At 52.1% G+C, this 13,145-nt stretch overlaps 1 protein-coding gene across 1 annotated transcript; it reads left to right on the top strand.

The window, feature by feature from the left end:
* Window positions 1-6,849: 6,849 nt before the first annotated feature.
* On the top strand, window positions 6,850-12,194 carry HRH3 (histamine receptor H3). The gene is made up of 3 exons (XM_029070073.1): window positions 6,850-7,281; window positions 9,356-9,522; window positions 10,139-12,194. Exons 1-3 carry the CDS (start codon window positions 7,050-7,052, stop codon window positions 11,024-11,026), a joined length of 1,287 nt encoding a protein of 428 aa, XP_028925906.1. The 5' UTR covers window positions 6,850-7,049; the 3' UTR covers window positions 11,027-12,194.
* Window positions 12,195-13,145: the final 951 nt, after the last annotated feature.

Here is a 13,145-nt window from a genome sequence, read left to right as displayed (position 1 = left end):
TCTCTGGGCTTCAATTACCTCATCTGGAAAATGGGGGTTAAGAGTGTGAGCCCCATGTGGGAGAAGGACTGTGTCCCAGATGATTATCTTATATCTACCCCAGCAATTAGTACAGTAACTGGTACAGAGTAAATGTTTAATAAATACCATTAAAAAGGAAACTCCACTCCTCCAGGAAGCTTTCTTTGATTAATTCATATCACATCATTCCAATACTGACTAGGCATTTTTTTCTATCCTTCCATTTAGATAGGAATTTGGGCATTCAATTATTTATCCAGCTATTTTATCCTGATACATTTTTCCTACTTCCTGTAGTGTCCATATTCTTCCTCCTGCTTTTGCTCTTTGTACATTATTTTTGTCTATTTCCCCATTAGACTACAAGCGCCCTAGGGTCAAGGAACATGTATCTTACTACTGTTAAACTCTCCCAGGCATTCAGTATGAGGCTTAAGATTCAGTAGGTGCTAAATAAATACCATTGATTGACTGACTGTCAGCTTTCAGCTTAAGAAAGACATAAGTCATCCAAACCAAAGGGAAAGAATAGAACAGGTAGGATCTGGAAAATGGACAAATGAGGATTTTGTGGTTGTTGTTTTTTAATGATATTTGTTAAGCACTTATTATATGCTGGGCACTATACTAAGCGCTGGGGTAAGAAACATGCTAATCAGATTGGATACGGTCCCTGTCCCACTTGGGCACACAGTCTTAAACCCCAACGCTGTCATCCTCTCTGTCTCACAAGTCCACAACCAGGGCTTTATCCTTGACTCCTCTCTTTTTCCACCTGCATATTCATTCAGCCATAAAATCCTGTATCTTAATTCTGAAGATAGAACCCACATCATACAAATTGTCACCAGGCTGGTCCAAGCAGTTGTCATTTCAACTACTACATCAGCCTCTTCGCTGACCTCACTGCCTCCAGTCTCTCGCCTCTCCACTCCATACATCACTCTGTTGCCTGGATCATTTCCTAAAATATCATTCTATGTAGGTGTCCCCACTCCCTAACCATCAGCTTTAAGGTGCTCATTGACTGCTATCTCACCATCTCACCTGGAACTCCCTCTCCTTTTACATTCGACAGACTCCTGCTTCCCCCATCTTCAAATCCTTACTAAAAATCATATCTCTTCCAGGAAGTCTTCCCTGATTAACCACTCATCTTTCCACCTTATTTCTCCTTCTACTATATCGCCTATGCACTTGAGTTCTCACCCCCACAAGCACTTGAGAAGTCACCATCGTCGCTCCCCCTCCCCCTACCCACAGCACTTATTTATATATTTTTATACGTGGTTGCTTCCCCCTACCTGCAATTTATTTTAGTGTCAATCTCCCTTGATATATGGCATCTGGAGGGCAGGTATCATGCATATGAATTCTGTTGTACTCTCCCAAGAGCCTAGAACAATGTTCTGCACAGTGTAAGTACTCGCTAAATATTACTGCTTGCTTGCTTGCTTGATAAAGCTTGAGGCTTGAGTGGAAGACTCTCAGGGCTGCCTGAAGACTCATTATCTTCCTGCAACATCCTCTTGAGCCCAGGGGAGAGGAAAGACTATGCATACCAGAAGGTACACACAGGCTCTGAAGGGAACTGGAGCTAGATCAGTTTTCCTTTCTGAGTCGATAAAGAGCAATAAAAAAATTATTATGTCCATGGGTTTTGAATCAACCAAACTGTTCCACTTTCTCTTGCTCAGGATCGGGCTGACATTCTTATATCCGAAAACACATGAGCTGCTCAGGAATGTAGCAGATGACTCTTGCGGGAATGGTGATACTTCCCTCCAGCTACAAACTTTCCAAGTAGCAACATTATCTGGTTTAATGGAATTTGCCTCCTGCAATGTGTGTATATGTTGAGAGTGGGTGGGAGGGTATGTGCCTGGACAATGTGTGTTGTCTTTTACGGCTTTTTTTTTCCTTTCTTTTCCTTGGCAGCTGTGTTGACAAGCTCACACTGACCTCGTCTGTTGGGACTCAGCAATTACTGTCCTTTCTTTCCCACTTCCTGGATCAAAGAAATGGAAAGTGTTTGAATCCACCCCTTTAGGATAGGCACCCTAGAACGGCAAAAAAAAACCCCACAAAAAAAAACCCCACAATGTAAGATCCACTTTGAAAAATCCATCCTTGGGTTGCAAAGGAAGCAGTGTGGCTTAGTGGATAGAACACGGGCCTGGGAATCAAGAGCCAGCTCTGTCACTTGTGAGCTGTGTGACCTTGAACAAGTCACTTCACTTCTCTGTGCCTCAGCTTCCTCATCTGTAAAATGGGGATGAAGATTGTGAGGCCCACATGGTACAACCTGATTTCCGTGTATCTACCCCAGCGCTTAGAACAGTGCTTGACACATAGTAAGCGCTTAACAAATACTAACATCATCATCACCTGACTGCTGCGTGACCTTAGGCAAGTCATTTCACTTCTGTGTGCCTCAGTTTCCTCCACTGTAAAATGGGAATTTAATACCTGTTCTCCCTCCTACTTGGACTGTGAGCCCCATATGGGACTGTGTCCAATCCGATTAACTTGTTTAACTTGTTAAGTGATTAACCCCAGCTCTTAGAATAGTGCTCAACACATAGGATACACTTAACAAATACCACAGAAAAGCTATAAATGTTGCCTTTCTGTGGCAGAAGAATTCCTCTCTCCATTCCCTTTCCATTACTTACATAAACCACCCTTTCCCGAGCCTTTTGCTAATATTCTTGCCTACCTGCCTGATCAGCTTCCTGAGCACTAGGTGTTTATCTGTTTACTTTTTATAAATTTAATCACTTGCTGTTTTTATCATCTGTAATCATGCCTTACTCTTTAACTATTGTGTGTATATCTATGTTCACTTGTCTCATTCATACACTGTAAAGGCCTTGAAGGCATGAACCATGTCTTTTACTTGTACTGTATGTTCCCAAACACTCACTACAGTGCTCAGCACATAATGGGTGCTTAGGAAATACTATTGCTCCTGAAGTTGCGTTGTCTAGTTTTCCGGATTTCATTAGCTGGCAGGTTTTTTCTCTCTTCCTCTAGACTGTAAGCTTCTTGTGGGCAGGGCACATGTCCACCAATTCTGTTATATTGTATTCTCCCAAGCACTTAGTACAGTGCTCTGCATGCAGTAAGTGGTCATTTTATTTAACCATCAATTGATTGATTAATACGATTGACTGACTTATTTATTGGATTTGAAAATATTCGTTCTTTACCAGAAAGGGATTAGCTAATGCTGAGAACATGGAACTGAGAATAGAACACCAGGACTGCACCCCTGGTTTAATTCATTCATTCATTCATTCAATCATATTTATTGAGCACTTACTGTGTGCAGAGCACTGTACTAAGCTCTTGGAAAGTACAATTTGGCAACAGGTAGAGACAATCCCTCCCCAACAACGGGCTCACAGTCTAGAATTGGGACCAGACAGTATTCTCTCTGTGCTTCTAGATATTTCCCTCTTGGAAGCTTCTTGAGATAGTGAAGACACAATCCCAGTGGGTTTATGAATAACCACACTGCACTCTAGAAAGCAGCAATTAGAAACAAAGATTTGTCCTAAATCAGACTCCATTTGTAAACCAGGGCATAAAATAATCAGTGCCAATCAGCAGGTGCTTTTGCAGCTACTGATTCTATTGCGCTCTTCCAAGTCCTTCGAACAGTTCTCTGGAGTCAGTAGATACTTATGATTGACTGAAGGCTCCTTAAATTCCACAAGGTTTTAGTACAGAATCCTGGGCCAGCAACTGGTTGTTAAGGATCCAGTGGAAAGGTCAGTTAGTAAGAGGGAGCATCCTTTAGGATCCAACAGAGAACACTGCAAAACTTTCACCATCCCCTACCTCTCCATCTTCTTCAGAGTATGGCTCTTGATCTAATTTCTCCATTATTTGCCCAACAATTTCCCAACAGCTGCTACTAAGTGATTTCTTTCAACTTTCATTTGTTCATTCAATTGTATTTATTGAGCACTTACTGTGTGCAGAGCACAGTACTAAGCACTTGGAAAGTAAAATACAGCAATAAAGAGAGGCAATCCCTGCCCACAACGGGTTTACAGTCTTGGGCGGGGGGCTTACAGTCTACGGGGTTGGGGGGGGGGGGAGACAGACATCAAAAACAAGAACACAGGCATCAAAAAAAATCAATAGAATTATAGATATATACATAAGTGCTGTGGGGTGGAGAGAATATAAAAGCAAACTCACCTTCTGAAATTTCAAATATGGGGAGACTCCACTGTTCGTTATCAGACGGCCCCTGAAAGAAGATCAGAAGCGAACCAAAGGTTCTATAAATAAATAGAATTATAGATATATTCATAAGTGCTGTGGGGTGGGGAAGGGAGGGAAGAGCAGAGGGAGCGAGTCCGGGAGACGGGGAGGGGAGGGGGAGCTGAGGAAAAGGGGGGCTTAGTCTGGGAAGGCCTCATGGAGGAGGTGAGCCTTCAGTTGGACTTTGAAGGGGGCAAGAGCGATTATTAAGCAGATTTGAGGAGGAAGGGCATTCCAGGCCAGAGGTAGGATATGGGCCAGGGGTCGGTGGCGGGACAGGCACAGATGGAGATGGAGACCCAAGGAGAAGGTTTGGGGCACCAGAGGAGCAGAGGGTGTGGGCTGCGGATGGGGAAGGAGAGAAGGGAGGTGAGGTAAGAAGCACTTCGAAAAGAGTTCTGCACCCAGAAAGCACTCAGTAAATAGGACTGATGGATGGATTGATTGAGGACATCCCCAGTTTGAAAAGCAGAGGGGAAGTGATGACTTCCTGGGCTGTGCACGGTGCCATCCAGTCCTTCCTCTGGAGCTGCAGTCCCCGAGGGTGGCCCTTCCTCACCCGGACCTCTCTGCTGGCACCGTCGGGGTGGCTGTCAGGCGGGGGGGGGGTCTGCCACCCTAGCCCACCCACCCCACCCCCTCTCCTGTTCCTCAGCTCCCCCCCCCCCCCGACGAGGAGAGAGGGCCAGCCCGATTCTACAAGGGGGAGGAAATCCTCCCAGGCGCATTACCCGTGGCAGGCGTTTCCTTTAACCTCCCCCACATGCAGAGCACAGCCAAGAGGCCACCCACTCCCCAAATCCCCAGTCGCGGGGTCCCGAGGCACCGCCAGCACCTGAGAGCTGTCCAAGGCCACCCCACTCCGTCCCTTTGTGCCCATCCCCATGCCCAACCCCTCAATATCTCCGTGCTCCCTCCCGTGCCCATCCCCGTCCGTGAGCCCCCCATGCCCACCCCGCTCCGTCCGTCCGTGCGCTCCACCATGCCCACCCCCGGCCGTGCGCCCCCCATTCATTCAGTAGTATTTATTGAGCGCTTACTGTGTGCAGAGCACCGTACTAAGCGCTTGGAACGTACAATTCGGCAACAGATAGAGACAATCCCTGCCCAGGGACGGGCTTACAGTCTAATCATGCCCTCTCCACTCGCCCTTCCGTGCGCCCTCCCAAGCCCACATCCCATCTGTGCGCTCCACAATGCCCACCTTCCCTCTATGCGCCCCCCATGCCCACCCCGTCCGTCCCTCCGTGCGCCCTCATGCCCACCCCGCGACCCCGCGCCTTCACATAATAATAATGTTGGTATTTGTTAAGCGCTTACTACGTCCAGAGCACTGCTCTAAGGGCTGGGGTAGATGCAGGGCAATCGGGTTGTCCCACGTGAAGGCTCCCAGTTAATCCCCATTTTCCAGATGAGGGAACTGAGGCCCAGAGAAGCGAAGTGACTTGCCCACAGTCACACAGCTGACAAGTGGCAGAGCCGGGCCCTCCCCGAGTCCGGCTCTCTCCCGTGCCCCACCCCGAGGGTCCGTTGGGGTGCCGTTTTTGCACGGGTTGGGGAGGGGAGGGGAAGGGAGGGGAGGGGAGGGGAGGGCAGGGGGCGGTCGGAGCGGCAGCCCGCAGCCTATAGCAGAGGGGCAGGGGGCCGGGCAAGGGGGCAGAGAAGGGAGAGGCGCGTCGAGGCGCATTTCGGCTGCGCCGGGGGAGAGCGGGGAGGCTGCGCCCGGTGCCCGGAGCCCCGCGGCCCCGACCCCCGCATCCCGGTGCCCCCGGGGTGTCCTCGGGTCCCCGCGGCCGTTGGGCGTCCGGCTTGTCCCTTGCCCCGGCGGGACGGGACGGGACGGGACGGGACGGGACGGGACGGGACGGGGCGATGCCGGGGCCCCCCGCGCTCCGCCTGGACGCCCCGCTGGCCGCCTCGTAGGCGCTGCCCGGACGGGGTCCCCGGGACCCTCCTCCCGGCGGGACCCTCCTCCCCGCGGGACCCTCCTCCCCGCGGGCGGCCACGGAGGTCCGAGGAGCGGAGGAAAGCGGAGGCGGCTCCGGGGACCCCGCCGACCCCGGCCCCCGACGGGTCCTGCCACCGCAGCCCCGGCGGGTCCGGGGACCCCCTGCCCCGGGGACCCCGCCGACCCCGGACTCCGACAGGTCCTGCCACCCCATCCCCGGCGATCCCTTGCCCCCGACAGGTCCTGCCACCGCAGCCCCGGGGAGCCCGGCCATCTCGGCCCCCGACAGGTCCTGCCACCGCCGCCCCGGCAGCTCGGGGGATCCCGGCCCCCGACGGCTCCGGGGACCCCCTGGCCCGGGGACCCCGGCGACCCCGGCCCCCGACAGGTCCTGCCACCCCAGCCCCGGCGATCCCCTGCCCCGGGGACCCCGGCGACCCCGGCGACCCCGGCCCCCGACAGGTCCTGCCACCCCAGCCCCGGCGATCCCCTGCCCCGGGGACCCCGGCGACCCCGGCGACCCCGGCGACCCCGGCCCCCGACAGGTCCTGCCCCCGCCGCCCCGGCAGCTCCGGGGACCCCCGCGACCTCCGCCCCCCGACGGCTCCGGCAGTCCCGGGGACCCCGGTCCCCGACAGGTCCTGCGACCCCAGGCCCGGCAGCTCCGGGGACCCCGGCCCCTGACGGCTCCGGGGACCCCCTGGCCCGGGGACCCCGGCGACCCCGGCCCCCGACAGGTCCTGCCACCCCAGCCCCGGCAGCTCCGGGGACCCCGGCGACCCCGGCCCGAAGTCCGGGGGCGATGGACAGCGGAGGGTCCCTCAACGGGTCCGGCGGGGCTGCGGCGGGGGAGCCCGCGGCCCGGGCCTTCTCCACCGCCTGGACGGCGCTGCTGGGCGGCCTCATGGCCCTCCTCATCGCCGCCACCGTGGTGGGCAACGCGCTGGTCATGCTGGCCTTCGTGGTGGACTCCAGCCTCCGCACGCAGAACAACTTCTTCCTCCTCAACCTGGCCATCTCCGACTTCCTAGTAGGTAAAGTCCGGGGGGGACCCGGGGGACCCGGGAGTCCCAACCGGCTGGGGAAGAGGGAGACTCGCCTTTCCAGCCAGAGGAGGCCCCGGAAAAAAACAACAACAACAAACCACTTGCCGCCCGGAGTCATAAGCGCTTAGTGCAGTGCTCTGCACACAGTATCAATAAATACGACTCGGTGAATTCAGTTCTATTCATTGAGCACTTAACTGTGTGCGAAGCACTGCATTAACCGACTGCAGCCTGGCTCGGTGGAAGGAGCCCCAGCCTGGAATGTCAGAGGTGGTGGATTCTAATACCGGCTCCGCCACTGGTCTACAGGGTGATTGGGGGCAAGTCACTTCTCTTTTCAACAGTCATATTTATGGAGCGCTAACGGTGTGCAGAGCACTGTACTAAGCGCTTGGAAAGTACATTTCGGCTATAGATGGGCAATCCCTACCCGGCAACTGGCTCACAGTCTAGAAGGGGGGGAGCCGGACAACGAGACGAGTAGACAGGCATCGATAGAATAATTGAAGATCAATAGAAGTCATTTCACTTCTCTGTGCCTCAGATCCCTCCTCTGTGAAATGGAGATTAAGACTGTGAGCTCCATGTGGGACAACCTGATTACCTTGTATCTGCCCCAGGGCTTAGAACAGTGCTTGGCCCATAATAAGCCTTTAACAAACACCATCGTTATTATTACAGTGTGAACCCCATGTGGGACAGGGACTGAGCTCAGCCCGATTAACTTGTAGTTACTCCAGTGCTTAGAACAGAACTTGGCACAAGGTAATTGCCTCACAAGTACCACAATGATAATAATAATAATAATAATTATAGTATAACAATAAACAGACACATTCCCTGCCCACCCGTCGCCCTGGCAATAGAAACGGCTTGTTCCCGGGAAGCCGAGGGTGAGGGTCCGAGGTCGAGGCACAGCACCCATCGAGAGGGCAGAAAGTTGGGGGGCGGGAGAGTGTGTGGCCCCCCGGATGGCGCTTCTGCCACTGCTTCCAGGCCTCCCCCTGGACAGATTCCCAGCCTCGCCGGGCTGTGCCCGGGAGCATCCTCCTGCCCTCCTTCCTCCTGTCCAGCATGGGATGGCTGACCGGCGAATGGGCCCTGAGACAGGAGAGAGAGAGGAGGATGGACCCTGGGGCAGGAGAGAGAGAGAGAGAGGAGGATGGACCCTGGGGCAGAGGAGAGAGAGAGAGAGAGAGGAGGAGATCTGTTGGGAGGCCATAGCAGCAGCGACAAGGGATCAATGCTGGGAAGAAACAGGCAGGGAGGAGCTGAAAGCAGGAGAAAGCAGGAGCCCAGACTTTCAGGGCTCCCTGCCTAGAAAGGGAGCAAACTCAAGCTTTCATGGCCTCCCTGGCGGTTTGGGCAGAAAAAGGGTGCAGACCCAGTTTGGTTCCAGAATCCCAAGCACCGTTCTGGGGGGACTTCCAGAAACAGTGAATCTGTGAGAGCAGGCAGGGCCGCTGGTTTCCATTTACCAGATGGATCTTCTTCCCTCACCTGCCCATCTTAAGAGAAGATAAGCCAGCTGCTGGGAGTAGCCAAACCACCTTCAAGTCGCTGCTGGGGAGAGGAGGGCCCTTGGTGAAACCAGCTCTAATTTCCTTTATCCCCAGCCCTGGCTTAGATACACAGCTTTGCAGAAGGAAATGGCAAAGGCATTTGGTATGGCTCAGGACTTCCAGGCCGGGTAGCTAGCTGGCGGTACCTCAAGTTAATTGGGGATGGAGTTGGGATCCAAGGGCGCCCATAAAGGGCTATGTGGCTGGAACCCTGGCTGAAGTGGTCATTTTTTGTGAGTCCCAACAAACTCAACCCATGGTGTTGCTTGTCCCAGAGTTCTTTCCAGTGCAGGTTTGGGCCCTGAAAGACCTCCCCTTTACACAAATGATTCACCAACGACCATCAGAAACTGATCCAGAGTCACTGGGCTCACTAGGAATGAGGAAGTGGTCTTCCCCCAAACCCGCTGTTTTACCCTATGGCTGTGATTCCCCTGGGAAAGTACTGCTGAGAGGACCCCGAGGGTCCCCATGACCTAGTCCCAACTCCTCTCTTCTAGGTGCCTTTTGCATCCCCTTATACGTGCCCTATGTGTTGACGGGGAAGTGGACCTTTGGGAGGAGTTTCTGCAAGCTGTGGCTGGTGGTTGATTACCTGCTCTGCACCTCGTCAGTCTTTAATATAGTCCTGATTAGCTACGACAGATTCCTCTCCGTCACCAGAGCAGTGAGTACCGAGTCAGAGCGATGTTTATCTTCTTCATTCTGATCTCTCTCACCACGGATTCAGAGGCTTTTGACCGTTCCTCCGGGTGGAGAACGACAAATCTTGGAAAATAATCCCATCCCTCTGGAACTTGAGTTTCTCATGGAAACGTGTCCCCTAAGGAGCAGACTCCAAACAGGGTCAAAGTTTCACAACCCCCTCTACCTCCCTCCCCCTCCCCTCACCCGGCAAATAGTTTTGGAATCTCGAATTGCTGGGACAGGATGAGGAGGCGGGGAGGAATTAACAGTTCGAGTGACAGTTCCCCCAGCCTGGAGGGAATTCTGCCTTACTCCATTCTTATATCATTCAACGTATTATTTATGTTTGATTACATTATTCCTTCCCTTTCCTTTCCAATTTGACAATATCCAGATGCCCAGGGTATGATGGCGATAAGGGCTTTATATTTCTCTAAATAAACGGATGCACTGTACAGCATTCTCGACCTGCCATGGTTACTGCAGAGGCCCCGGCAGAAGCTCTGCACACAATCCCTCAGAAAAAAAGAATAAATGAATGCAATGAGCCACTCTCGTGGCGAGGCAGTGGTGGTGAGGAGGTGTTTGTTTTCCAGGTCACGTACAGAGCTCAGCAAGGTGACACCAAGCGAGCGGTGCGAAAGATGGTGCTGGTGTGGGTGCTGGCCTTCCTCCTGTATGGCCCTGCCATCATCAGCTGGGAACACATCTCCGGCCGGAGCATCATCCCCGAAGGCGAGTGCTATGCCGAGTTCTTTTACAACTGGTATTTCCTCATTTCAGCCTCCACCCTGGAGTTTTTTACTCCCTTCCTGAGCGTGACTTTCTTCAACCTGAGCATCTATCTTAACATCCAGAAGCGCACCAAAGTCAGGATGGATGTCATCCAGGAAGCCCCGGGCCAGACCTTCACAGAGGGGGCAGACACCAGCCCCGGCTCTAAATTCTCCTTAAAGTGCTGGCAGTGGATGCCAGAGACGCCCCGGGAGACCCTGACGTTGAGTAAGTATGGCCCCTACTCTGAAAGCGAGCCCGCCAGCAGTGGAGACTCTCAGATTCCCAGCTCCAGCTCTTCCGGGCCCTGCTCGGAGAAGCCTCGATCCCTTAAAAGGAGCTACAAGCATTCCATGTCCTCGGCGTCTCTGGAGAAACGGATGAAGATGGTGTCCCAGAGCATCACTCAGCGTTTCCGGCTGTCCCGGGATAAGAAGGTGGCCAAATCATTAGCTGTCATTGTGAGCATCTTTGGCCTGTGCTGGGCACCATACACCCTCTTGATGATCATCCGGGCGGCCTGCCACGGTCACTGCATCCCCGACTACTGGTACGAAACATCGTTCTGGCTGCTGTGGATCAACTCTGCAGTCAACCCTATCCTCTACCCTCTGTGCCACTACAGTTTCAGAAGAGCCTTTATTAAACTGCTCTGCCCCAAGAAACTGAAGATTCAACCACACAATTCCCTCGATCATTGCTGGAAATGAGCCTCCACAAGGTTGTCTTTATAGGTGGAGCGCAGGCTTCCTCAGCCTTCATTTCTCACCAGTCGGCTCATGTTCCCACCGCAGGGAGTGGATGAAGATTGCAAAAGTTAGGAAACCTGTAGTGGTTTCTTTGATCTTTCTCCAAGGAGTTGTCACCTATTTTTGGGGGGTGGGGGGAGGCGGGGTGAAATGTGGGGGCTTGTGCCCTTGAAAACACAGGAGTTCTCTGGAGAGGGTGAAAAGTCAGCCAAAAAGACTACAATTCATCACCTTGGCCTGCAGTCAGGCGAGCACCCAAACAACCCATTCAGGTTATGTGTTTGGTCACCTGGTACAGTGGGACCTTGGGCCAGCAGCAAAATAGTTCATCAACAAGAAATGATTGAGTCCTCAAGTATAGTATGACAGTGAATGTACTGGTGTGTGTGGGGCCAGGGGGGATGTTCCTTTGAGAAGGTATAGATTGAATTTGAATTGGTATTTTTCTGCTCCTTATGATCTCTGGAAGAATCTGCTGGACAGGAACCCACACACAGCTATTTCTGAATTAGGAGACAAGAAGATACGGTTAGTTGGTCTAATCAGGGCATATTTAAAGTGGCAGGTATGTGCATCACGTTCCTTAACTTTATAAAGCTTTGTTGTTTAGCCAGTATTTTTTGGCGGCGGGAAGGGAGAGTGTGTGTGTGTATGTGTGTTTGTGTGTGTGTGTTATGTTTGTGATCTGTTATCTATCTGGGGCCCAATACCATTCACTGTCCCAAATTTTACCCCTTTCTTCGGCTAGACCTTCAATATTCGCTGCAGTGTGCTTACTGCTCCTGAAAAAGTTACCTCCGTGTCTGTAGTGTTTACTTGCTCAGCATGGCATCACGGCTCTCTGAGAAAGTGTTTTTTGGTCTTTCACTGTTTTCATTCTAGGTAGTTAAAGAAAAATGTGGAATGTTCTCTTTGCTGTTAAAGTCAGAAAAGAAAATCAAGTTACCTCAGCACTAGTGAAAAATGCTGGATTGTTGGGCCTGCACTCTCACTTTCTTTTTTCCTTCCTGTAGAGGTAGCATGAGTTGCTGCTACTCAGGCCTACCAAAAGGCAGCACCACCATTCATTCATTCATTCATTCATTCATATTGATTGAATGCTTACTGTGTGCAGAGCACTGTACTAAGCGCTTGGAAAGTACAATTCGACAACAGATAGAGAAAATCCCTACCCAACAATGGGCTCACAGTCTAGAAGCCATATAGAGGAAGTGACCTAGAGGTCAGCAGCAGGGAGCTCTACCCTACTCACTTGGCTACGGTCTGAGAGACTGACAATCCCAAAGCCAGTCGGGCCCAAGCCTGTTGCTTGCTCTTGGTGCCCTGAGTTCTTTGGCATGCTTGAACCTGGACAAACCCCTCATCTGTCTCCAAGCTGCTGCTGGACAGCTTGGATTTTTAATCCCTGCTGACCTGGGCAAGCAATGATGGGATGGCCTCTGCAGCCTGCATCGATTCTGATTTGGTCCAAGATACTGAACTGAAGGTCAGATCAGCCTTGAACCCCATCCTGAGATGGGAGACAGAAGCGACGTTCTAGATTGGCTCCTCAGGTCTGTATTGTATTTGATTTTTTGTAGGAGTTGGGAAGGCAGCAGGGGTGAAATCCTGCTAAAGTAATAAGGCATTCCAGATGAGTAGTCCCTGGACCATTTGCAAGACTGAAGTGAAACACCAGTGCTTTGACTGAGGCGCTCTGCCTGTTGTGTCTAGAATATCTAGAAAATCTTCCCCCGTGGGAGAACCAAAGCCTCTCCAAGTTAGTCACCACACAGAGCCCTATCTCATCGCAGGTCGTTCTCCTGAGTGAAGCCAACTGGATAGGGTGAAATGGGCTATCTTGTCCCTGAATTTCGAAAGCCAAATGTGACTCAAACCAAATGTATACTTGGGCTGAACACCTTGGGTTTCACTCCACAGTTCTCCTCATAGTCTTTTGGGATGGGTTTTCTTAGGTTTGATTCACTTCCAATTCACTTTTCTCTGTTTCTCCCCTTCTCCTCTGGAGAAAGTCAGGCTGAGCCATTTCAGAGCTCTGTTTCTCTCTTCCTTCCCTTCAGCCCCCAGCAAGAGTACCAGC

Source organism: Ornithorhynchus anatinus, chromosome 8, assembly GCF_004115215.2.
Source record: "Ornithorhynchus anatinus isolate Pmale09 chromosome 8, mOrnAna1.pri.v4, whole genome shotgun sequence".
NCBI classification, from domain to species: domain Eukaryota; kingdom Metazoa; phylum Chordata; class Mammalia; order Monotremata; family Ornithorhynchidae; genus Ornithorhynchus; species Ornithorhynchus anatinus.
Note: the sequence above shows the minus strand (reverse complement) of the source record. Positions and strands in the feature narration are given on the sequence as shown.

What these genes read in the sequence shown, in the direction of transcription:
- HRH3 (XM_029070073.1), top strand. Translation starts at nt 7,050, where the DNA reads ATGGACAGCGGAGGGTCCCTCAACGGGTCCGGCGGGGCTGCGGCGGGG. An exon ending in CATCTCCGACTTCCTAGTAG is followed by an intron (nt 7,282 to 9,355) that starts GTAAAGTCCGGG and finishes CCTCTCTTCTAG; the next exon opens with GTGCCTTTTGCATCCCCTTA. An exon ending in TCCTCTCCGTCACCAGAGCA is followed by an intron (nt 9,523 to 10,138) that starts GTGAGTACCGAG and finishes TTTGTTTTCCAG; the next exon opens with GTCACGTACAGAGCTCAGCA.